General features: G+C 35.7%; 1 protein-coding gene across 1 annotated transcript in view; it reads left to right on the top strand.

The window, feature by feature from the left end:
- ZBBX (zinc finger B-box domain containing) overlaps positions 1–27,798 on the top strand; it is a 110,243-nt gene that overhangs the window by 68,640 nt on the left and 13,805 nt on the right. The window contains 8 exon segments of the mRNA XM_034988738.1: positions 5,167–5,276; positions 5,677–5,777; positions 6,925–7,004; positions 8,888–9,024; positions 13,910–14,217; positions 17,993–18,146; positions 18,911–19,027; positions 25,951–26,208. Of these exon segments, the coding sequence (XP_034844629.1) occupies positions 5,167–5,276; positions 5,677–5,777; positions 6,925–7,004; positions 8,888–9,024; positions 13,910–14,217; positions 17,993–18,146; positions 18,911–19,027; positions 25,951–26,208 (1,265 nt within the window).

The following is a 27,798-nucleotide window of genomic DNA, read 5'->3' as shown; positions in this document are numbered from 1 at the left end:
TAAAACACCAGGACATAGACACAATTCAGCTAAGTTCTTTGCCACTTTGTTAATGAAAATTGCCTTTCCTCCAGTATGCAATATGTTCCTTATTTCCATTTGCTACCTCAGCAGAATGGTACTTATCTTTCATATTTCTACTGATACTTTTTTCAGGATTACTTAGGTATTCTGTAGGAAGATTGAGGCTTTTCCTCAGTTCTCCTCTTTTTGAGTCCTCACCAGAATTGTCTTTAAAAGTTCTTTCATAACAGTATAGTTCTTTTCTAGTATGAACTTTAAACCTTTCAGCCTCTACCCATCAGTGAGTTCCAAGGCTGCTTCTACATTTTTAGCAGCACCAGACTTCTGGTACCAATTTCTGTCTTTGTCCATTTGGGATGTTGTAACAGAATGACATAAACTGAGTGCCTTGCAAACAACAAACAGTTATTTCTCAGAGTTCTGGAGATTGGAAGTCCAAGATCAAGATACTGGCAGACTCAGGGACACCTGGGTGGCTGTCAGTTAGGTGTCTGCCTTCGGCTCAGGTCATGATCCCAGGGTCCTGGGATTGAGCCCCACATCGGGCTCCTTGCTCAGTAGGAAGCCTGCTTCTCCCTCTGCCTGCTGTTCTGTCTGCCTGCCGTTCCCCCTGCTTGTGCTCTCTCTCTCTCTCTCTGACAAATAAATAAAATAAAATCTTAAAAAAAAAAAAAAAGATACTGGCAGACTCAGAGTCTAGTGATGGCCTGCCTCCTGGTTCATAGGAGGCTATTTTTTTGCTGTGTCCTCACATTGCTCTTTTGGACCTCTCCTATAAGGGCATCAGTCCCACATGGGGGCTATACCTTCATGAACTAATCACCTCCCAAAGACCCCCATCTCTTAATGCCATCACGTTGATCTCAACATATGAATTTTGGGAGGGGACATATTCACATCATAGTAACTAAGAAAGATTTTAGGGGAGATACCTTGAGATGATACAAAATCCTGTTGTTCCTTAAACTTTACTAATTTTAGTATATCAGTGGATTTTGCCAGAAGCAGAATAGCTGGGGATTTTCTATTTCCTTCATTTCTTCTATACTTATTAATTAGAATCCTTCAAGGAAGAATATCCCTTCCCCCTTTCATTTATTTATTCAGTTGTTTATTTGTGTAGACTCCTGGATGTGTGTTTTATTTTTTGGATTAATATCCCATACTATTGTTATTTATTTTGTGACTCAGATGGTTCTTGTCTTGACCACTGAGAGAGCTGATTTAGGTTGACTCCTCTCTGCTTTCAAAGTGGTCTCATCCTTTTCTGTTTGTTGGTTGGTTTGCTTGTAACACCTCTTCATTTTTCTGGCACCCAAGATGCATTTCCATGCCCTAGCCCAGAAATAATTTTTCCAAATAATCTTGATTTCTTTTTTTTTTTTTTTTTGGAAAATGGTATTCAGAAACCAAGATCTGGATTATAAGTATGCTCATGGCTACAAAGGTACCACAGAGCCTAGGTGTTCTCAGAGAACATCTAGGAAATATATGTATGTATACTTACCCACTATAAACACAGCCAAATTTATTTCTGTATCTATCTACCTGAGTATCTGTTAAAGTAAACATGAGTGTACTCATACCTCTGACTCCAAACCAGCATCATGTTCTCCCTTTGCTTATTTGTAGTTTCTTTCACCTACAGTGAGAATCCTGGCTTTCATTATCTATGATACATTTATTCATTTATCATCCTGTGTGTGTGTGTGTATGTGTATATACACACATAGTACACGACTATATAGTAGTGTACTGTATATATATATGTATATATATATATATATATATATATACGCACATATACACTACTACACATTGTTTGTGTGCTTTTTATCTTTAGCCTACTGTATCCAGTCAAAATCTTTTTCTCCAAAGTTACTGAGGCCATGGCCCTCATTTCTTTCCCACATCCTTTAGAGTGGTTCTGCCATTCACTGGGTTATGTCCATATCCTGAGTACTTTTTAAAACTTGAATAGCACAAACTTGTTTACAATTCTGTGGGTTTTTACAAATGCCTGGAGTCAAGTGTTCACCATAGTACCAAATAGCTCAATTCCATTGCTCCCAAATTCCCTTTTGCTTCCCCTTTGTACTCAACCCTTCTTCCCCAATGCATGGCAACCATCAATCTGTTTCCATCCATACACATTTGCCTTTTTCTGAATGTCATGTAAATGATACCACACAATATGTAGCCTTTTGTGTCCTTTCCTTAGGAAAATGCGTTGAAGAGTCATCTGTGTTCTTCAGTGAATCAAAATCCATTCTTTTTTATTGTGGTGCACAGTTTATCGATTAATATCCATTATTCTGATGCACAGTTTAGCCATTAATCTGTTGAAGAACATCCTGCTGATTTCTAGTTTTTGAAAATTATGACTAAATCTGTTAGAAACATTTGCAAATAGGTTTTTGTTTGAATATAATTTTTAATTCCCTGGGTAAATACCCGGGACTGGGATGACGAGATCATATGGTAAGTGGATGTTTATGAGAAACTGTCAGACCGTTTCTGCAAAGCACCTGCACAGTTTGTGCCCTTTCTCTCAGTGTATGAGTTCTGGTTGCTCTCCATCTTCACCAGTGCTTGGTATTTTCAGGGTTGTTTGTTTGTTTGGTGGTAGTCATTTTATTTTATTTTTTTTTTAATAATTTTTTTTATTATGTGAGTTACCATACAGTACATCATTAGTTTGTGACGTAGTGTTCCATGATTCATTGTTTGCGTATAACACCCAGTGCTCCATGCAGTACGTGCCCTCCTTAATACCCATCACCAGGCTAACCCATTCCCCCACTCCCCTCCTCTCTAATTGCTCTGGGAATCAAACTGATGGTTTTAGAGGTGGTGGTCATTTTAATAGGTGTATAGTTGTATCCCCTTGTGGTTTATTTGACAGGGCTTTAAGTTCATTCATCTACTGGTTATACCTATGCAACTGCTGTCCAAGCTGTCTATATCTCTTGTAAAGTGTAATGCCCATAACAGTCTTTTAGGTATGAAACTCAGTAGTGTGTACCTGTCAATTAGTCAGTCTTCAATAAATATTTGTTTAAATTTTCAGGTAAATCTGGTGAGGTGATCTTATTCTAAAAGATATTTCACCCTTGATTTATGTAGCATGAACTTTCAAGCAAGCATTGGTGCTGGGGTCCCAATATCTAGAATACAGACCTAGTTCATTGACTAACTAGTTGTTTGTTCATGGGCAAATTCCGTAAAATATCTTGGTCCACATTTTTTCATCTGCAAAATATTGAGTTTAGAATAAACAATCAATGGTTCCAATACTCTGTTGTCTATAAAAGCCTTTGGTTCAAGGCTTTGCTCATTAAATTAGGTAAATTTTTACTTCAGAAAGGAGTCCTGGATAATAGTACATTCATGTGCATCTATGATTGAGTTTCTTGTACAGTAAATCTGTGTCAAACTGCAAAGAGTTTTCTCGTGGCCAGGTGCCAGTTTGTTTTGAGCTTGCCCAGATTATCAAATTTTATTGCCTTTGCAAATTGGGAGAGAGGCCATATAGAGTAATGGTTAAGAACATTGACTTGGTGAGATGGACTCCTTGGGTTCAAATTCCTCTTCTGCATTTACTACCTGAATGACTTTGAACATGTTGATTTACTTCTTTGTGCCTCAGTTTTCTCATCTGTAAAATTAAGATAATACTGGTGCCTAGTTAACATACATATTAATATTTAATACCCCAGATTAGTTAGATAGAGCCTAGTACATTTTAAGCTTTGTATCAATGCTACATACTATTATCATTAAGAAGGCCTGACTTTTACATGAGGACTCCATGAGCTGGCATGGTCTGGAAGGAATGTGGCTACTTATATTCTTGATTGGAAAGTGCCACCTTCCCAATAATTTGGAAATATCCTGTGGAACCATATGCATAATCTTGACTTCTGAGAATTCCTGTGTTTTGTTGCCTTCTATACGAGATGGGCCATACAGACCTCGTTAATTGGGTGATAAATGTGACAGCCAGAACACACTACATTCATATTGTGGGAGCAGATTTTATCACCCTACTGGCTTGGTGAAAGTTTAGAACAATGTCTTTTGGTTCCCTTAGTACCTATCAAATTAGTACTTTTTTAAAAAGATTTATTTATTTGAGAGAGAAAGAGAGAGAGAGAGACAGAGAGAAAGAGAGAGAGAGAACACATGAGTGGAGGGAGGGGCAAAGGGAGAGGGGAAAAAGAGAATCCTCAAGCAGATTCCCTGCTAAGCATGGAGCCTGACACAGGTCTCGATCCCAGGACCCTGAGATCATGACCTGAGCTGAAACCAAGAGTCGGCCACTTAATCAACTGAGCCACCCAGGGGCCCCCATAAATTAGTTTTTTAAATAGTGTAGCATGTTTCATGGACTCCATGCGGCTTCTGCAAGAACGCTGACTTCTATTTTGATTTTCATCCTAAACGAAAAATAGTAGGACAGGGGCGCCTGGGTGGCTCAGATGGTTAGGCGTCTGCCTTCAGCTCAGGTCATGATCCCAGGGTCCTGGGATCGAGCCCCGCATAGGGCTCCTGGCTCAGCAAGGAGCCTGCTTCTTCCTCTCCCTCTGCCTCTCTCCCTGCTCATGCTTTCTCTCTCTCTCTCTCTCTCTCTCTCTGTATCTCTGTGTCTCAAATGAATAATAATAAAAAAAAAAATTAAAAAAAAAAAAGAAAAATAGTAGGACATACAATTGAAAAATCTTGTGTGGGGATGCCTGGGTGGCTCAGTTGGTTAAGCGTCTGCCTTTGGCTCAGGTCCTGATCCCAGGGTCCTGGGATGGAGTCCTGCATCCTGCTGCCTGCTCAGCGGGGAGTCTGCTTCTCCCTCTCCCTCTGCTCCTCCCGCTGCTTGTGCTCTCTCGCCCTCTCTCTCAAAAAAAATAAATAGAATCTTAAGAAAAAGTAAAATCTTGTGTGATGTTAATTTGATTTACAAAATTATTTTAGTAGAGTAAGATTCTGTTATACAATCATACTTTTCTTCTGTGAATTAGAGGCATAGCTTTGGTTTTGTCATTAATTTTGTATACTCACTCATTTGTGAAATAAATCAAGATCTTGTCTGGGAAAACTTCAGATAATATATTTTAGTCTTTTAATTGCTTCTTTCTCGTTTTGTAGAACTCCACAGGAGCAACTTCGAAACATGCTACCGGATACATTCATACCTCAATGTAAAACTGCGAGTGAGGCACAGTGTTCCCAGAATGAAAGTGATGAAGGTAGTGATGGTTAGTTCAGACTTGATTAGATATTTTCTAATTTATTATTTCAAATTTTACACACTAAGCATTAGTCAGCATCTGCTTTTGTTTTTGTTTTTGTTTTGTTTTTTACTATGTTATCCTCAACTAGACTGTGCACCCTTTGTCTCTAGATCAGAATCAAGCACACGCCTCTTCCCATTCCATAGATTTACTTTGCCTTAAATTAAATCATTTATTTAAACATTGAATGGTAAGAAAATGTGTGTCTTAACTTGAGGTGGGGGAATTGATAGCATTTACATATTAGTGTGGATGCACAAGAGAACATTATTCTTTTATTGTTGACCATGTTATTTGAAGATAGGGAATTCTCAGGTGATATCAGGTGTATTCTTTGATATTATTTGCTAATCTAATTTCCTAGTTGAGGAGACCAAAGTACAACACCCAGCGCTTTTTCTGCCAGTAGAAGAATTAAACATAGAGAGACCTGAGCCATCTCTAAAAATAGTTGAACTGGATGATGTAAGTGCATAATGACCACTCTATTACTTAATAAAAAAGAAATTCATAACATATAATTACAACTACATATTGTTTTCAACAAAGACTTTTTTCATAATTCAACATTGTTGGGAAGGAAATTTATAAGAGTTTGAATTAAATATGTTGAAAGGAATAAAACAGTATTATCTTTAATGTGGGCAGTAAATTTGTGAGCTGTGCTGATACTGTGCCATTTTCGGAAGCATGTAGTGTGGGAAATGTACTACGTTTAACTTGTTGAAATGTAGGTTAGTGTTCGTTTTATTTAGGTCTTTACGTTATCAGTCTTTTTAAACAGAAATTATTCTCCTAATATGGTATCTATTTAATATAATTTGTATACATGTAGTTTCTTGAATGTCACCTAATATTATTTTCTATTTAAAGGAAAAATGGTACTAAGATTTAAGGAATGGAGGATAATAATAACTTGAATACAAACCTCTAGAAGACACAAAGTAGAATCAACTGGAGCTTGAGCCAATCAGGGGTAGAGCTTACACTGAAGGTTTAAGTTTTGACAAACTCAGCACATTTCTGACTTTCTAGTCATCTAGTACCTGAATGTACCACTTGTCCTCAATATTTCTGTCCCTGTGGTTGTCACAGAAAAAGACTAGGATGGAAGAAGTATCCCTTTAAATACTACTTTCTTCTTTAGGTTAATAGCTTCTGCTCTGTGTGTGTGTGCCTAGAAACATTTTAATTCTCCTCTGGATAAGTTTAAGATATTGAACAAATAAGCACACATGCTTACATATGTGTGTGTGTGCTTGTCATTATTTTGTTGATGCACAGAGTAAGCTTATACCATGCTGTCCAGAGAACTAAAAACATTTCAGTCACTAGCCTACTTGGCACTCAGTAGTTACATAATAAAACAGCTGTTAGTGTTATTTCTAGGTGTGATAGTAGTGATAAAATGGCTGACATAGCAAATGCCCTCAACAAATAGTTGTTGAATTTGTTTAGATCTTCTTGAACTAATGTTCTATGGCACATAGTCAGAAAGATAATGACATTATTTGTAGGAAGAAAATTCTCTAAATATTGCATACAAGCTAGCTGGTTAACGTATAATACATTTATTGGACATACTAATATTATACTACATGCATTTAATAAGACTTACGAAGAGGAATTTGAAGAACCAGGAGACATAGTGCCCTACAAAGTTGAGTTAGCTGATGCAGATGGTCAACAAAGGTAAGCTGTTTCTAATTCACTTTTGATGCTTATTAAAAACCTACACCCCAAAATCAACTATCTCTTTAAATGAGAAATTCATGATGTAAAAAACATGTGATTTCAGTGTTAGAATATATTTTACTAAAGCCATGTTTCAATTTGTGTACAATATTGCTAATATTTGCCAACATTCAATAATTAGAAAAGTGGCTATAATGATATGTTTATATTCTTACCTAATAACTGGATTACTTAATAGTTACTTCTGATTTTAGCATTATTATTTGAAATGGCTTACCAAGGATGATATATGTCATATGAGCTTTCTTCTTTTCTCCAAAGATACTCTTTGGATTTTTCATATTTTAGTTTGCTATCAAACCTAAGTAAAAACAGATATATTAATGATTAGTTTGAGAGACAAAAAGAGCTCCCAAATTATAGATTACTTACTAGGTAGATTTTACTGTGTGATAAATTAAATAAGTGAAGTACAGTGGTTCACTTTGTAACTTTTCTTAGAATTTTGTCATTTCCAAGTGAAAAATAGTATCTAGCTGTATCTGTTAGCAATGATGAAAGGACTCCAGGTCTGCTTTGCTGTTGAAACTTTAGCTAGGGTTTCATGTGTTTTGACTACAAAGTATTGAATTGGGTAAAGAGCAGAGTGAAGTTCCTATTAAGTAGCCCCTACACCAATTTTTTGCTTATAGTTCAGATCAACTTAGGCCCTATCAGCATTTTGGAACAGCAGTGGGCCTAAGGGATGCCCTTGGACCCGAAAAGCCCCATGTTTGGACACACAGACCCAGATACCTAGCAGCAAATGTGCTTTTGGCAGGAGATAACCTTTTAGTCAGTAGATAAGAGATTTGTAAGGATTACTGTATTCCTAAGGAAATGAATAACATATCTGCTCTCTAATTTGATTCTTTTATATATCTTATCACAAGTCCTGCTTTGACCTCCATGTAGGGTATTACAGAAGGCAGAGAAAGTTACTGATCGTGGTTTGGCACTGGTTTTGCATCTTGGGTTTGGAGGTGCCTGTAGAGTTTCTTCTTTTCTTTCTTTCTTTCTTTTTTTTTTTTTTTAAAGATTTTATTTATTTGTCAGAGAGAGAGAGACAGAGAGAGCACAAGCAGGGGGGGCGGCAGGCAGAGGGAGAAGCAGGCTCCCCTCTGAGCAAGGAGTCAGATGCGGGACTCTATCCCAGGACCCTGGGATCATGACCCAAGGGGAAAACAGATGCTTAACGGACTGAGCCACCCAGGCGCCCCGAGTTTCTTCTTTTCTAAGAAGAACTATAAAGAGTCATAAGTGACACAGGAACATAATCCAGTTTTTATGGTGGTACTATGTAAAGCTTACATAGATATTCGGTATTATTAAATATATTATTCAATTCATAGAAAATGTTATTTAAATTGTACATATGCTAGTATATAGTAAACGTCATTAAAAATTGAAAATAAATATCACATATGGCTTTTTGACTCTGATAGTTCATTGCTAAACAAATAAAAAGTTTATTTAAGTAATAAAACCCTGATTTTTATCAGACTTCAATGAGATTTAAAGGTAACTCTCCATTTTTAGAAGAAAGAATATAAAGAACCAAACTTACTTCAGAATAATTTTTTTAAAAGAAGTTTTCAATTGACTTTGTTCAGTTAAATCAAATTTCGCCCAGTTGCCTTTCTTTAAAATCCACAATGCTATTTAGTTACTTGTGGTTTAGAATGTGTCCACAGTAAGGTTAAAAAAATATTGAATTAATATGAATAACCCTATTCCCTAAAGGGTTTACTGTATTTGTTTTAATAAAATGGGACTTTTTACTTTCTTTCATGTATCATTTCTTTCAATTCTTCTCTTTTGCTTATCCCGAAACATGAAAGTTACACATTTCATGATTATCAGAATACTTTTCTATATGAAACTGACGTCCATCAACATCATGTTTTCACTAAGGGAAAAACAGATCTCTTACATCTTCATCTGAACACCAGCTCTTCTTATAAAAATAACTCAAAAGGTAACTTTTTTTTCCTTGTGGATTAATATCATTAACAATGAATATTGGCAAGTTAATAAAACCAGTAGGTATTGCAGTATGTAAAAGCTTTACCTATTAAGCTATTCACTTCAAACCCAGAAAATTTAGTACTTAGAAAAACTTGGTTGAATATATATAATTTTCTAGCAAATACCCTTTTCAGTCAATGGGCAACAGTGTTTGAATTCAGAAGAAAAGCAGCCAATGTTGGTTGGTCTCTCTAAAAGTTATTATGGACTGAGCTAGCATTTAAAAGGTTACATGGGTGGGCTTTTAGTGAAGAAAATCTAATTGTCACCCTGTTGCCCTCCCTTGCATTAAATCTTCTCCCAAAATATTCAAATTTAATGTAAAGTTTCATGTAAGTGATAAAACCAAACCAAAACAAATCATCGTGTTTATATATCTACATTGTTATTACTAATAGTTTCCTTAGAATTTATAGATTAGAATGCTGTGTGCAAATGTCTGGTTTCAATTTCCAGATGGTGAGAGCACCATTTAAAGACAGTCACAATAAATTATCTTGGTCTGGGAGTCAAATTTCATTTCCATTTCTGCCTTAAATCATTGTGACCTTGAATATGTCACTTGCTTTCTTAGATTGCATTTTCCTAAACTAAAACATAGGAACTAGATTGTTTCTAATCTGCCTTTCAAATATTATTTTTAATCTATTTAGGATTTTCAGAAAAACTAATAAATATATCTTATATGAAGGATATGAGAGATACTTGAGAGTGTTATTTAAAATAACTAGTCATAAAACTGATGATTACCTTCTGTTTGGGTAGTAGATGGTAGAGAACCATGATTTGTGGTAATCCTGCTGGTCTTGACATCTTCAACTAATAAGGCTCTAAATTATTATGACCAATTATGAACTATATCCACAGGGATTTTAGGACTTTACAGGGCTCCCAAAAGATATTTTCTTACCTACCTGCAGCATGGTGTTCCATTTGCCTTTAGGAAAATGCTGAATATAAATAAATACCCATTAAGTGTTACTTTAAAGATACTTGATTTATGTAAATAGATTTTACTTTTAGAGCAGTTTTAGGTTCACAGCAAAACTGGGCAGGAAATACAGATTGTTCTCATATACCTTCTGCTTTCACAAACTCATAGTTCCTCCCACTATCAGCATCCCAAACCAGAGTAGTACATTTGTTACAATCAAACATAACATTGACACACTGTTATCACCCAAAGTCCATAGTTCACATTAGGGTTCACACTTGGTATTGTACATTCTGTGGGTTTGGACAAATTTAAAATGACATGTATCCACCATTATAGTATCATAAAAAATCATTATAGTGCCCTAAAAATACTCTGTGCCCTGCCTTTTAATGTTATCTCCCTCCCTCCGAACTCCTGGCAACCACTGATCTTTTTACTTTATAGTTTAGCCTTTTCCAGAATGTCATGTAGCTGGAATGATACAGTATGGAATCTTTTCATATTGGCTTCTTTCACCTAATATGCACTTAAAGGTGACTCTGTGTCTTTTCATGGCTTGATAGCTCCTTTTTTTTAGTACTGAATAATATTTTATTGTCTGGATGTATCACAATTTATTTATACATTTACTTATTGAAGGACAACTTGGTTGATTGTGAGTTTTGACAATTATGAATAAAGCTGCTATAAACATCCATGTATATTTGAACATAACTTTTTAACTCATTTGGGTAAATACCAAGGATTGCAATTGTTAGATCACATGGTTATAATATGTTTAGTTTTGTAAGAAATCACCAAACTGTCTTCCAAAGTAGCTGTACTATTTTGCATTCCCACCAGCAATGAATGAGACTTCCTGTTCTCCATATCCTTGCCTGCATTTGGTATTGTCAGTGTTTCTCGGATTTTTGTCATTCCAAAAATTGTTGAGTGGATTTCATTGTTGTTTTAACTTGCAAGTCCCTAATAACATATGATGTTGAACACTTTTTCATATGCTTGTTTGCCATCTATGCCTTCTTTGATGAAGTGTCTATTAAGATTGTTGACCCATTTTTTATTTGAGCTCTCCATTTTCTTACTGTTGAGGTTTTAGATCTTTTAATATTTTGGATAACAGTACTTTATCAGATATGTGTTTTGCAAATATTTTCCCTAAGTCTATGGCTTGTCTTCTCATTCTCTTGACAGTGTCTTTTACAGAACAGATTTTTAATTTTAATGACATTCAGCTTATCAATTATTTATTTCATGCATCCTGCCCTTAGTGTGTGTCTTAAAATGTCATCACCATACCCAAGATCATCTAGATTTTTATGTTCTAAGCATTTTATAGTTTTGCATTTCACATTTAGGTCTATCATTCTTTTGAGTTAATTTTTGTGAAGGGTGGAGGGTCTGTGTCCAGATTAATTTGGGGCATGTGGATGTCCAGCTCTAGGTACAATTTGTTGAAAGACTGTCTTTTCTCCATCATTTTGTCTTTGCTGTTTGGCAAAGATCAGCTGACTATATTTATGTGGAACTATCTATAGATTCTCTGTTATGTTCCATTGACCTATTTTTCTGTACTTTTACTATTACCACATTGTCTTGGTTACTATAATTGTTTAGTAATTCTTGAAGTTGTGTAGTGTCAGTCCTGTGACATTGTTCTTCTTCCATATTGTGTTGGCTTTTCTGGGTCTTTTGCCTCTCCATATAAACTTTAGAATCAGTTTATCAATATCCACAAAATAATTTGCTGGGATTTTAATTGGGATTGCATTGAATCTATAGATCAAGTTGGGAAGAAGTGACATTTTGGCAATATTGAGTCTTCATATCTGTGAACATGACTATCTCTCCACTTACTTAGTTCTTTGATTTCTTTCATCAGAGATTTCTAGTTTTCCTCATACAGATCTTACACATATTTTGTTAGGTTCATTCTTAAGTATTTCATTTTTTTGCATGCTAATGGCATTGTGTTATTGATTTCAAATTCTACTTATTCATGTTGTTATATAGGAAAGTGATTGACTTTTATATCTTGAGCTCATATCCTGCAGCCTTGCAATAATTACTTATTAGTTCCAGGAGTTTTTTGGTTGATTCTTTCAGATTTTGTACATAAACAATCATGTCATCTGTGAACAAAATTAGATTTATTTCTTCCTTCCCAATCTGTATACTTATTTCCTTTTCTTGTTTTATTGCATTAGCTAGGACTTGTAGTACGATGTGGGAAAGGAGTTGTAAGAGGGGACATCCTTTACTTATTCCTGATCTTAGGGTTAAAGCATCTAGTTTATCATTATTAAGTATGATGTTAACTCTAGGGCTTTTTATAGATAGTCTTTATCAAGTTGAGGAAGTTCCCTTTCATTTCTGGCTTGCTTTTATTGATATGATCTTGTGATTTTTCTTCTTTAGCCTGTTGATGTGACAGATTAGATTAATCAATTTTCTAATGTTGAACCAAGACATCTGATTTTTATGACTTAATGGGACTTCCAATGAACAGATTAAATCATATCTATACTTTCTGCATCACATTTTTAAAGAGTATTAAAAGGCTCCTTTGTCACCTCTTCAGCAGCAATTGATCCTAATAACGGAATTTTGCAACCTTGCAAAAATATTGCAGAGGTTAGTTGTAGGCCTTTACATATAGGGAATAGCATCTCTTTGTACCAAAAAATCAACTAATTTCTATTCAACCTTAAGAGGAAAATACAGCATTCATGGAAGTTTCCTTAAATTGAATAGCTTTTATAAAGTTTTGCATGTAAAAGTATTTCTCTGATATACAAGTTACTGTATTTCTCATAGTACTTGGGTGATTTAAGAGGTGATAGTTGCTGGAAATGGAGGTTCTAAATACTATGTGTAATTGCCAAGCTATACGAACATTTGATTGCAACGAGTAAGTCCTTTGGCAGCCAGGCAAGAATTTACATCACTGGAGAGTATTTTAGTCATAGCCTTTACTATTTTACACCATCTATTTATAGAGATAAGATATTTATATTGGAAAGAGCATAGGGATAATCAGATGAAGTGATATTCAATCTGGATAATGATACACATATTTTCATTTAAAATGAATGCAGTATGGTGCAAAAATAGTTAAAGAACTTTTATTCTTCCTAAAATTTAGACCAATGTTTCACAGCCTTGGCTGCACATTATAATCACCTGGAGAACTTGGTGGAGAGAGGTGGAAAAAAACAGTGCTTGAATACCACTCCCAGTGTCTGATTTAATTGGTTTGAGGTCAGGCTCATACACTGACAATTTTAAAGAGTACCTTCAGATAATTCCATTGTGCACCCAGGTTGAAAACCAATGATCTAAAGCAACTCATTTATTTAAAGCAGACATAATAGGTGGTGACTAATATAATCTTGCTCATTTTGTAGCTTTCCAGAGGCAAGTGTCCCAGCTGAAACATTTTCTGTGCCCCTAACTGGTCCTGCTCTTTCATCTGCAGATTTCCCCTTGTCCTCACCTCATCACTAGGCATGCTAAGGAAAAGAGGCAAAATGTGGAAATACAGTTCTCTCTGCATTATTTTTCATAAATTGCCATTGTAAAACTTGAGTGGGAGAGGATGTAGGAAAGTGGGAATTGAACCAGAGGCTGAAATAAAAATACGCATCAATTTTTATTTTATTACAAAATAAAATCTTGCCTCCTTCCATGAGTCTGGTCCATTAAGTTTTGAATACATCAGTAAATTATGATTATCATTTTTAAACATAGGCAGAGTAAAGGTATTTTAACATTGAGATCTCAGTAAAGAAGTGTTGATAAAATAGTGCTTATTGGTAAAGGTTTACACCACAGAAGTTTTGGTTTATTAACAGTTTAATCAGTTTATTTAACTTTCATAAATAATTGTTTTCAACAGCAGGAACTTCAAATGCAGAATTTGACATCATTGTGGATCCTGATGTTTATTCTCCTGCCATTGAGAAATTAGGGGAAAGCAGCTTTTCTGAAAGAAATTTCAAGGAGAAAATGATAGATATGGAAAGTAATCAAAAGTCTGGTGATTCCTGCCTATCACTTGAGAGCAAGGATTCTTTGCCAAGTATAGATTTAAAAAAACCTTCCATTAAGGAACAATTATCTCAGGACATCAAAGAATCCTTGGAATTTAACAATCTGCATGAGAGGCCAAACTTTGAAGATTCTAAAACTACAGAGTCACCACTGGTAAATCTCTATTATGTTTGTTATATTAAAAGTTCTATATGAAGCATCATAAGAAATTTTATATGACACCATATATTCTGAAACATTACTACCTATTAAAGTTAAAATGTGCTACCTTATATTATCATGAGATAGTTGAAGAATGACTCACACAGGAAAGAATGTTAATGACCTACAGGACAAATTCTAATATGATAAATGCCATTATAACAAACGGTTTTGGGTGACAAAACTTTAAGGCCCACCTCATGTATCATAGAAAGAGAGCTGTTACTTTTCTAAATGAAATTTATTATTATGAATAATTTAGTATAATCCTTTCTAGCTTTTTACTGTATAGTCACTGGTTAAAATGAAATAAATGCAGTATGTAGATAGAACCAGTTTTTGTGGCTTAATGTAAGTATAAGGTTTTAAAGGCAGTTCCTTCAAAAACATGGCTAATAAAGAAAATAGGGGTATAGTTTTCATTTCATCTTAGAGGAAAAAGTAAAGTCGCTCATTGTTGCATTAATGCCAAGTTTTGAAACTATATTTGAATCTCTGTTCTATATATTAAAAATCTTAGGTAATCGTGATTACCTAATACATTTTTTGGAAATCAGGCAAGTCAAATTTTTAACAATCCTTCAAAGTCATTTGAAATGAATCTCCATGGTGCCTGAAGTGAAGGTGGGACCAAAAACATAGAAGAATGACTGTTGATCTCCTGCCACTTCTGCTTGGGGGATTGGATTTTTGGGCCCACTTTGTGATGGGTCTTCTTCCTTTCTGAAGTGCAAAATTGGAGCTGAGACCTTTGCAAAAACTTTTGAACCCTAGAAGTGTTCTCCATCACCGGAGGGATACCCTGGGAGATACACTCACAGATGCAACACGATGAAGAGAAACTGATTCTTGCAGAGGATCTGGGACAGGTCAATAAAATATCTTACCTGAAAAATGGAAATCTTGGGCTTTCTTTTAACATAGGGTTACAGTGTAAATATACATTTCTTGCTCAGGAGCTCCAAGCCAACAAATTCACATTAATTTTAATCCATCTATTGATACCTTAATGTGTCTGCCAAAAGAAATCCAATCCCTTCTAGAAGACGTTCTCACAATGTAGCCCATAATAGATCTCAAAAAACAAAGCCTCATTGCAGATGAGCTTTTCTTCCTCCTCCCCCAGTGAAGAAAACAATCAGACTGAATTTCTGCAAGCAGAACTCTAATTTTCCAATTTCCACATGGCCTCATGAAGAGGGCTAGGTGACAATCTACTCATGCAGTGTCCTGTGTTATGGGAGAGGAATCCTGAGCAGAAGGACCCCAATTCTTTTATATTGGGTGCAAGCCTGCCTGATCGGTGCCCTAGGGGGAGACATTCTCTGCTATAACCTAATAAAAGGCATTTGGCCAAAGCTCGCAGATATGTAATCTTTGGTGATTTGTATAATGGAAAGCAATCGAGCAGTTAAAATGAATGACATAGGACTACTTTTGTTGATATAGTTACATCTCAAAAATATGGCATTAAAATTTAAATGTAAAAGGACATATAGAGATAAGTCAGTATTTTTGGAAACATTTAAGACAATTGTAACTTTTCATGGATTCAGGGGCGCCTGGGTGGCTCAGTCGTTAAGCGTCTGCCCTCGGCTCAGGTCATGATCACAGGGTCCTGGGATCGAGCCCCACATTGGGCTCCCCGCTCCCTGCTTCTCCCTCTCCTACTCCCCCTGCTTGTGTTCCCTCTCTCGCTGTGTCTCTCTCTGTTAAATAAATAAATAAAATCTTAGGAAAAAAAAAAAAAAACTTTTTATGGACTCATTCAGATATAATAGTCAAAAACATGCATTGGAATTAAGTATGTCTACTTCAGTGCAATAATACAATTAGCTCTAAAGACTAATTTTTTTGGTATGGATATCTGAAGCAAATATATTTTTTAAAGAGTTTATTTATGTATGTATGTATTTATTTATTTGAGAGGGTAGGAGATGGGTAGAGAGGGAATCTGAAGAAGACTCCATGCTGAGTGTGGAGCCCGACACCGGGCTCAATCCCACTATTGCAATATCATGACCTGAGCTGAAACCAAGAGTCAGACATTCAACTGACTGAGCCACCTTGGCGCCCATGAAACAAATATTTTAAATTATTGATATTAAATTGTGTGATCAAGTCATGTTATATATAATACATAATCTGCATATTTAAAGTATTACATAATTAGAATTTGAAATATTACAAAGCTACTAATCATATTCTGATTACTTATACTACTACCGTAAAAAAAAAAAAAAAAGTGGTAAATGATTATGCCATAGAGAATGGTGTTTTATGTATAGCGGTAGAATCTACTTTGTTTTCATCCGTGATGACTAGACATGAACTGTTTTTATTCTCCTCCTGCTCTAGTAGAAGCCATTCTTTGAGCAGAGACTACTTAAAAATCTATGTTGCTGCAGTAGAAAATTTAAGAGTGAGCGATAGGGGCAATTTTTAGCAGAATTACTTGACTTGCACTTGAGTGCACAATAGTTCATTTTGCACTTCAGTTTTCAGACACTGAGTCCTTCATAAAGGTGGAAACTATGGAATTCAGTACCAAGTTGTAGAGCATCAGCAGTGGGGTAGGGTTGGGTGCCAGGAAGAACATGGACTAGTTAGGGGCTCTTGGTTCTGGTCTGACACCACCAGTAGTTAACTTTGTGAGTTTGGGAAACAAACCAACGCACTTTCTTTGTTCTTATCTCTCAACTGATGCTTTTAGAAAACGTTCCAGGTTTGCAGTTGTCTAATCCAAATAAAAGCTGCACTAGAGCTGAAGGGGTGCCGTAAATTGATAATCAGTATCTGGGACAGCCAGGGAAGATTCCATGAGTAGAGCCAACTTGGACTTGTCTTTGAAGGAGGTGCTTTATCAGTCACTAGCTTTGTTTTGTAATATTTTATCATTTATGTCTTATAAATTTGAATTGAGTTATCATAATTTTTTTGTATTGTTTACTACCCTGAAACAGACTGCATTTGGGCATTAATTAGATCCATTAGGGAACTGTTAAATACTGAGAGCACTCTGATTATGTTTTAAGCCCATCTAGAGCTCTCATGTCTGAATCTCTAATCTGTTTCTTACTAGACTCATGTATGTTTTAATCCCATTAATATTCTTCCCTAGGATGAAAGCATACCACAAAATGAATTCATAGGGTGGGAAAATAAGCCTAGGCTTCACATCAGCCAGACCTAGGTCTGCTAGTTTCTAATTGTATGAACTTCTCAAATTACTTAGCTCACTCTTGACTCATTTTACTACATGGATGTTTGCTTCATGATAAGTATTTTGTTAACTTGGATTTTGTCTATGACCAGATTTATTTCCCTTGGTATTCTACTTTCATCTTTGAAATTAGTTTATGTATAGACGAAGATACTAATTCAAAAGCACAACATATGAGGGAGATTCTGTTTTCCAGAGTAACTTATGTGCAAAGACACTAAGGGAGGAAAATAAGAGAGAAAGGAGAACTTTTCTTTTGTGAACTTCTGTCCTCCTTGGATCGATGGCAACTTTCGGATAATTATCCTAATTGTGGTTTATATATTTTTCAGAACTTACTATATATAAATGTCGTGGTATTGTCTATGTCTTCACTACTAGAACCTAAATCTGATGAGGGCAGAATCTGTGCCAAGAATATAGTAGGTGCTCAATGAAGGAATGTGCTGCTTTGTGTTAATGAGATAAAATAAACTTAATGTTGTTAACTATTTTGTTTCCTAGTTGTTACAAGAAATAGCCCTCAGAAGTAAGCCTATAACTGAACAATATCAAGGACTTGAAAGATTCTTTGTTTTTGATAAAAATGAAAGACTCAACTTCCTTTCTTCTCATAGCTTAGAATGCAGCTATTCCAGTACTAGGATTACAATTGCAGGTAAATTCAGACATGAAATCAGATGGACTGTGGACCAACCTAACAATTTTCTGACACTTTTTCTTTTTAAACAGCTCATCCTCATTTTAGGAAATACTGGGCAATTCTGTTCAATGAAGAAAGTCATTTTCTTCTTCTCCAGCTGAAATTATTAACCCTGTGTGAGTTGCCACATATTTATATTTGAGGCTACTCTCACAATGTGAGAGAACATAAGTAAAATGAGACTGAGGAGAGATTATTTTTAGAATTTAGAAATGGAGCCTTTACTAAATTGTGAAATAGAAATTCTTTGAATCAGTTCATTAGCTGCTCAGTATTATATGATGATTCTTAAATACCATCTTAAAAGCAAATCTCAAAATCTCAGGATCTGTGAGATTTTTGAGACATAGCTGGAATTTCCTTCTGAAAGTTAGGTCATGGTGTCACCTATATTCTTAGGTTTCCCATGTATTCAGATGTGTTTATTCATGTACAAACTATTATACTTTATGTTATATTGTTGTATACTTGAAAAAGTGTTTGTTTTTATTCAAATGTGTGTGTGTAATATCTTTGCAATTTAGAGTTTTCTTTTTATTATGCTATGCAAATTTAATGGTTTTTATTGTATAATTATGAGATTTCTTTTATAATATATACCTTACTGTTATCATTGTTCCTTATTTAGCTAAGTATTATCCAGTAAGACGATAAGTAAAGCAATAACATGGATTTCTCTCCTTTAATGATTTAAATTAGTTTACCATTTTTCCATCCAGGAGACAGAGAGTGGATCCCAGACCGTAGCATAAGTGCATATGCTGATAATGCAGTCGCCTTGGGTGTTCTGCAGAGTGCCCAGAACCCGTCAATGAGTAGAACACAACAAAAGATGGGTAAGATCAGCTGGAAGGCCACAGTGCCATACTGATGACTCACTGTGTTTTTTAGTTTGTCTCTGAGCGGTTTACTAGGTACCTGAAAATTTTTGCAGTTTCATAATGTGAACTTATTCATTTTAACTGGCTGCCTTACATTTTTCTTCCAAAATCAAAAAAGCAAGACTAGTCATGTTCTTTTCAACAACATGAGTTAAGTCTTAGTTATTTTTGCAACAATGTATTAGTGAATAATATTTTTGTAATGTAGCTCAGGGTATGGTGTATATTTTAAACAATCCTTATAAAATACATACTCAGTTTTATTACACTCTCAGCAGTGTATTTTTACTAGATTTTGCATATCATCCACTTGGTTCATATTATGATAAGACATAGCCATTTGTGAAAGGAATGGTTTAGGTTAAGATTGCTGCTTGTAGCCGTGGTTGAGACACCTCTGTTCTACACCTAGTGCTGAATGTGTTAAGCCTGGAATCTTGATTTAAGTTCATTAACTCCAGTCTCTAACCAAAATAATTTTAAGATTATCTACATGGTAACTCTTTTGACATGTTGAATCTCACTGTGATATTTTCCTAGAGAGTGTACACAGAGAATTTTGACATCATTAAAATCAGTAGTTTTATTAGGTCATTATTATTATCCAGTAACACCTGCTGCAGTAACTTTGCTTTATGCTGAATTTCATGTGAAGTTGCTGTAGATGACTAATGAATTAAGGCAATTCAACAGACATGTGTTGAGTATATTGGCCTGATGCTGGGCCCTGGGGGAAAAGGGATGCATAAGTCATGTTCCCTGATCTCCGGGAGCACACAGGTTTAGGAGGAACACTTGACAGAGGGGTTATTTGCCTTCGTTGAGGGCCATCTTCAAGCCAGAGATTTCATTACATATGATTTGTCCAAATATGCAAAATTTGTATCTCTCTTGCCCTAAATCCTATGATTCAAACTCCTTGGCTAGCTTAAATCCCTTTTATATGCATTTCTGTTGAGAATCTGTCAGATTTATTTTTTTTTTATTTTTTTTTTTTTAGTAGAAAAACCATCCGTTTATGATAAATGTTTTTTGGCTCTATGATTAGATACCTGTTCTCACATCAAAGTCTCAAGCAGCTTCAAAACTACTGGTAGCTCCCTTCTCAGGCGGTCAAAGGAACTGTTTTAAGTTACCATATATTGCTGAAAACAAATTCACATGGGTGCTATGAGAAATTTGTTACTAAGACAAATTTTTATAAATAAGTAGCCAAATACCTTTACGTATCAATTTAGTATCAATTTGATCAGTTGAAGTCAATAATTTACTATAAAAAACATTTGTAGGATGGGGCGCCTGGGTGGCTCAGTCGTTAAGCGCCTGCCTTCGGCTCAGGTCATGATCCCGGGGTCCTGGGATCGAGCCCCACATCAGGCTCCCTGCTCTGCGGGAGGCCTGCTTCTCCCTCTCCCACTCCCTCTGCTTGTGTTCCCTCTCTCGCTGTGTCTCTCTCTGTCAAATAAATAAATAAAATCTTAAAAAAAAAAAAAAAAATTTGTAGGAGCACTTACTGTAGGCCAGGCATTGCCAGACACTGGTGATACAAAATCAGCCCCGGTCCCTATATCCCAAGAGCATAGTCTAGTGCAGAGATTCTCGAATGTTAGCGTAAGTATAACCACCTGGGAAACCTGTTGTAGTGTGGATTTCGCCACCTCACTCTTAAGATTCTGATTTATTAAAGTTGAGAGAAGGTCTAGGAATTTGCATTTATCTTATCAACAATTCCATGTTATGCTGTTGTAGACAGTCCAAAAATCATACTTAGGGAAAGCTGCTATATAGATACATGAACACATAAATCACCCCATATAGAATACACATTTTATTAAAGGACTGTGAGTAACATACTTTTGGAGACTGACAGGTAATTAATAATAATAGTACATGTGATCAGTTATAATAGAGGTAGGTACACGTGCAGTCTTTTTAGGAATGGAGATGGTAAAGTGATTGCTTTGTCATTAAAAGGTGTAGGTCACCAAGGCGTTAGAGACCAGGTGACATTTCACCTGAGTCTTAAAGAATTAATAAGATTTACCAGTTAGGAGCGGAGGGAAAGGACATTCTGAAATATTTCAGTAGCCTGAAATAAAAATAAAATTTTTCTGGCTATGTCATAAGTTATCGAAATCTTATCTTCTGAACTGATGCTAGTGTATAAAGGAATTCTTCTGTAAGATTTTTAAGTTTGTGAATGTAGAAACACGATAGCTATGAAATACAGCTGTGTTTAGCAGCAAGCCCATTGATCCTCCCCAAGCCCTGCCAAAACCTCCTGCTTGCCCACCGCATCTTCCCATGTCTGTCTGCACGACCATATAAACATCGGTAAGTCTCCAAATCAGGAGCCATCTTGTCTGTCTCTTACCCGCCACAGCCTGATCATTCCTAGAGCCTGCTGATTTCAGCACTAATACTGATCCCAAATCTGACCACTTCTACCTTCATTGCCTAAGATGAGCCCAAGCCAGTTGTCCTTCATCTCTCATTTGTCTCTCAATTTCACATTTTGCCTTTCCTGAAAACAAGTTTCAATAAGTAATTTCCATCAAATTCTACTGTTTATAGTCAGTGAGTGAATTGTTTATAGTCATAAAATTGTTTATAGTTTATAGGGAGCTCATCACATTTTCTGTAAACTTAAAGTATAAATTGCATCTTGTTAATCTCCTGCTTAAAAGCATTTTATAGCTTCTTATAGAAGACAGAAAAAAAAAACCCCAACATTTCTTACCAGACATCACAGAGCAGACTACTGAGTTGGCCCTGCCCGACTGCCAACCACACCCTCTCCCACAGTGCAGGTAGGCTGGCTTCTTTTTGTCCTCACACAGGCCACGCTCTCGCTTGTTAGCTTTAGAATTTGCTCTTCCATCTAACCTGGGATGGTCTATAGCCTCTTTCTCCCGCTTCACACCCTTTTTCATATGATCGATTCTTTCCCATTTTTCCATCTCAGCCAGATGCTGCCTCCTTAGAGAGGCCTTCTGAAACCACCCTACCTGATGCTAGCCTCTTTTTTTTTTTTTTTAAAGATTTTATTTATTTGACAGAGAGAAACACAGCGAGAGAGGGAACACAAGCAGGGGGAGTGGGAGAGGGAGAAGCAGGCTTCCCGCCGAGCAGGGAGCCTGACGCGGGGCTTGATCCCAAGACCCTGGGATCATGACCTGAGCCAAAGGCAGAGCCTTCGATTTAACGGCTGAGCCACCCAGGTGCCCCTGATGCTAGTCTCTTGAGACCCCCCCAATCACATTAACCTTCTTTTGTCCTTCTCCTAGAACCTATTACTAGATGAAATTATCTTACTTGTTTATTTTCTGCTCATCCTACGGTTGGTTGGAAAGAAAGTGAGGACCTAGCCTGTCCTTTTCTTGGTTGCGTCCTCAGTGATGGAACACAGCCTGGCATATTGTCAGCACTAAGCAAGCATGTTTGAAGGAGTGAAGCAGGAGAGCAGGACTGTGTGTTAGTGTGGAGTACAACTTGAGGGTAGAGGCAATGTCTCGTTCACTTTTGCGTACCCTGATCCTGACAGAGTGCCTGCCAATTTTAGGATTTGAGAAATGATTTTGTAATTTAATTGGATTGGGTATTAATTCATAGGCTCTCAGAGTTGGAGGGGATTTAAGACATCATTCTGTCCAACCCCTTAATTCCTCCTAACTTTTGCGGATGAAATACAAATTTGCATGTCTCAGGTCACCAGGTGATTTCTAATTCAGTGAGACTGGGCAAGTGCTTCCCACTTTAGCCTTCTTTCTACTAACCCACACTGCTAAATAAAATGTCCATGTATGTGCTAAGAACTCTTAGAAAATACATTTTTATGGTTTTATGTATAAATGCTTAGTAATTTACACAGTAGAACAAGAATGTCAAAAGGCAGTGATGTTTTGCAACCTTTATTCAGGAATAAAATAGTGGCTCCTTTGATCAGATATTTTTTGTTATTAAAACACTGTGCAAAAAGCATGTTGCTCTGCTGATGTTTCATCCAATTCTAATGTTTTTATTTAGACTAGCAATAAGAGTTATTGTACTAAATACCATCCAGTGAGTGGTTCATACTTTCATATCCTCATCAGCATTCTTATGCCCATTAATATAGTGCAGAGCGCCCTTCTCTTTTATCTTACCAATATATGGCATGGTCTCATTAGTAGTCATAGAGCATATACTTTAGCCAATACCAGGAACACTTTCTTTTGTTATTTTTAGAGTATAACTGTGGTCAGTGGTAATCTATAATTTCCTAAGATTACACTGCGAGCAATGACACGAGTTACTCCAAAAGGAATTTCTTCTGTTTCTAATCTACAAACTGGACTTCTAAAAAAATTATGGAATGTTCCCTTCAATCATGGCATTTTTCATTAGTGTCAGTCTTGGTGGTGTTTCAAATCGTAACCCCAGCCTCAACATCAATAAGCTTCTACATTAATAAGCTGGAGGAGAGAACGATATACTCACTAAATAAACAAAATAAATAAATAAAATCGAGGGCCAGATTGAAGCTTCTTCTGTCTCTTTCTACGTTTTGGGGACTTTAAATTACCCTTTAAACATATTTTCCATAAAAAAGATGGTCTGTTTGCTGCATGCTAAGCATAAGTCTGCCCCACCCCCAGTGTCCTTTTTTCCTCAACTGGGATCAATTAACCTCTAATACTGTAGCAACCAGATGTCACAAGAGTTCAGCAAGTGTTTGTGCTCTTCTGAATCTTCTGAAGGGCATCTATATTATGCTAAATGTTTCTCAACTCATATTTGCCTGTGTTGGCAGAAGTCCAGTTCTTCCTCATAACGTCTTCCACTTGCTTTATTTTAATCAGAGTTCTGCATTCCTCTGAATTTTACTTGACTGGGACAGAGCACAGTACAAATAGAAGGGTCTCGTTTTCTCCACAGATGCAGAAGTTTCAATTCATACGTTGAATTATTGTTATACTCACATGCTTCCACGATGGCTGTTCCTACTACTGCTTTATTATGGAGGAATGGCAAGGTTGATTTTTTTTTTTAAGATTTTATTTATTTATTTGAGAGAGAGAGAATGAGAGAGAGCACATGAGAGGGGGGAGGGCCAGAGGGAGAAGCAGACTCCCTGCCGAGCAGGGAGCCCGATGTGGGACTCGATCCCGGGACTCCAGGATCATGACCTGAGCCGAAGGCAGTCGCTTAACCAACTGAGCCACCCAGGCGCCCGGCAAGGTTGATTTTTTGTGTATCATGTATTTTTATGTATTTGTGTATTTTATATATGATGTACTCTTGTGTATTAGAGGTAAAAGGGGAAATTATTTCCAAATTCTAGCCATTAAAGTAATCCATAGGGATATTTACATTTATATGTCTTCAGACATAGATGCATTTTTGTCAGTGATTTTTCTTCATAATTGTCTCTGTGCACATAGACAAAAAGGTCAGAATCTTATTTTAATTTATTCATAATTTCATTCCAACAAAAAATGTTTTCAAAATTGGTTTCTGAAATGTTCATTAAAATTGGTGCCCTTTGGGACTTACCTTAGTCAGTTTTAATTGCTTAAATAATTACATACTGCATTAAAGATGCTTCTTAGGGTACTAGCTACATTCAAAGTAGATTTTTAAGCTAAAAAAAAAGACAAACAGTAGTTATTAAATGTTTAATACATGACAACTACCTATAGTTACTCTTCTGAATCTTACATTTTCCTTTGAGTTAAATGGGCATAATGTTATAATGGAATATGTTCATTCAAATCATGACTTTCAGGATATTGACAATAGCGCTTCTTTAAATAATCCAGTATTTTACACAAAGACAATTTGTGTTAAGGGACTACAAGGTTATCTTATAAATTATTTATATTTAATATAAATATGTTAATCTAAATCAGGACAGTGATTTAGTACATATAAAAATATACCTACACTCTGAATCTAAATTTGTACTTTGAATATTTCCTTGGCCTTCATTAAAGAATCTTGTGAGCAGTACCATAAAATAGATATATGTATCTATTGACAGCTAGGTAGATAGATATATGTAGATAGAGAGAGAGAGAGAGAGAGAGATAGTTATTTTGTGTTAGTGTAGGATTTGAAGAGATTTTTTTTCCTACTATGAAAGAAACACACATGTTAAATAAACCAATTAAATCAGCCTTTGAAATAGGTGAAGATAAAGTTGCCTGCCAAAGCGACTTAGTGGAACAAAGTAATAACCTGAGTTAGATCTGTGTTTCTGGAACTTTTCCACTAAAGTGCCCTCTAAAACAGCAGAAAGTGAATTCATATTTAGGAAAATTAGAAATATGATCTCAATTTCTTTAAAGCCTGTGTTTTTCTAGAAGATTTTGCATACTAGTATTTTGTCTCCATATTTGTCTTAATAGAAGAATGTTACACACCATCAAATAAAATTCACTAGGAAGTGGTACCATGTCTATTCTATTCTTACTCTTAGAAGGCACAGTGTGGTATCATCCTAGAATTTAAGAAACACGACACAGTTTGGGATGTTTATGGAATAGGTTATAAGACTGGACATTGGGAAAAAAGATTAGACACTGAATTGTTCTGGAATTAACTTGGTTTACAGATGTCTTGCTTTAGTTAATTTAAAATTGGCTTGTCTTTTTTCTGAATGTAGAAAAAAAGGGAAAAATAGCCCAGAAGTGTTCTTTATGACATAGGGAAAGTAACTTGGGATTAAAACATTGTGGTAAACCAGAATGCATGATAATTTAAAATCCACTTTCTCTTACACTCTATTCCATGACCTTAACTGCTCTAGATTTAGGGGGTTGGTATTTTATATCTTTAAGCATTCATTCAGAATTTTCGAAAAAGTTGATATAAAAATTTTTTATCTTTCGTTTTAGGCCAGATATCACAGAGACCTTCAACAGCAAATTTACCCCTTTCCAACCCTGTTAAAAAAAGCTCCAGCTGCCTTGTTTCCTCCCATCCTCGATCAAGAAGTGCGGCTGCTCGACCATTATCTAGAGCTGCTTCTGAAATTTCAGAAATTGAATATATTGATATTACTGACCACACTGAGCCTTTCTTAGATGGCACTGCTGATCAGCAAACCTTAGACAGTTTGGAAAAAGAATTAAATGTGCTGAGAAATCTTTCAGGTAATGCTATTTTTTTCACTATAGACAATGTAACTCTGCCTTCTGCTTGATTCTTCATAATCACGTTCCAAGAAAACAAGGCTTTCCCTTTCCCTTATTTAACCACCAACCTTTGTATTTGTTTCCTTGGATGTCCCCTGATGTCACCCTGAGAATGTTATAAAACGTATGGATGCCCACACCAGAGATGGCTCCCTTCGCCTACGTAATACACAGTTAAAATATAGCATAAGGAACTTCATGTGGACAGCAAAATAATTTTTTTCTCCTTTCTACAGCCCCTCTGAGTGGCTAATCTCTGTAGCTTTATGAAAGCCACCACCCAACACCCTTGTTGGAGAATTGAGCTGTTAGATCTTTTAAAGCAGTATTTGTCCAATTTCAATGTGTATACAAATGCCCTGGGGGGTCTTATTACAATGCAGATTCTGGGGTGGGGCCCAGGATTCTGCACATCTGACAAGTACCCAGTTGATGTCAATGCTGGTTGGCAGACCGGTTTAAGGAGAAATTATACTTGTGCATTCTCTTTCCTAAACCTCAGTGGTTGCAGTCAAGCAAATCATAACCATATCCTTGAAAGAAATACAAAAAAATACTAAAAAGGAAGCCAAAATCCCCACAAAATCTTACTCCTCCGAGAACAACCATGTTATTTGATGAGCATCATGAGTATTCATATAGAAATACATAGTTAGAAGGATGAAAAATTGAAGGAAAGACAGTAAAAATTTTATAAAAATATATTTATGCTCTACATATTTTTAAATAATTATGTATTTACCCAGTTTACCAAAAGAAAAATTGAAATGAAACCAAAGGAAATTGTACATTTCAGAGAAGTATTTTTTCATCACAAAAATATTAAGTTGAAATATATGAAACTGCCATTTTGTACACAAGAAACAGTGGAATATTGGTAATTTTATATGGTCTATCCTGTAACTTTTTATAAATATCCTTTTAAAAATTAAGGAAAAAGGAAAAAAGAAACATTAAGCTATGAAGGCCAAAGGCCATTTGTAACTATATATGACTTAGTTTTAGACAATAACGATTAAATCCCTAAAATTAAAGATGAGGACTCATTTGTTCTTTTTTTTTTTTTTTTTAATATTTATCCATTTATTTGAGAGAGAGAGTGCGCAAGAGCACACAGGGGAGGGGCAGAGGGAGAGAGAAACTTCAGCAGACTCCTGTTAAGCTGATAAGCCCGAGGCGGGGCTTGATCCCATGACCCTGAGATAAGGACCTCAGCAGAGACCAAGAGTAGGAGTCTCAACTGACTAGGCCACCCAGGTGCCCCTGTTTTTTTTTTTTTTTTTAACCACATGTGATTTATAAAAAAATTATATATATAAATATACATATTTATATATAAATTATATTTATATAATTGAACATATTGCTATTTTAATTATATTACTATTTTTCATTTTTTAAGGTTTCCTTTTATTTTTTTTCTTCGTGAAAATTCATATAAGATTAAATGATCAGTACTGGCATTTTTATTATGACTTTCCAATTTTGAGCCTTTTATTTTGATTCATCTCTAGACGATTTGATTATGGAATTCTTGAGAATGCCTGT

Source organism: Mirounga leonina, unplaced genomic scaffold, assembly GCF_011800145.1.
Source record: "Mirounga leonina isolate KUSES-001 unplaced genomic scaffold, KU_Mleo_1.0 Mir_115, whole genome shotgun sequence".
In the NCBI taxonomy this organism is placed as follows: domain Eukaryota; kingdom Metazoa; phylum Chordata; class Mammalia; order Carnivora; family Phocidae; genus Mirounga; species Mirounga leonina.
Note: the sequence above shows the minus strand (reverse complement) of the source record. Positions and strands in the feature narration are given on the sequence as shown.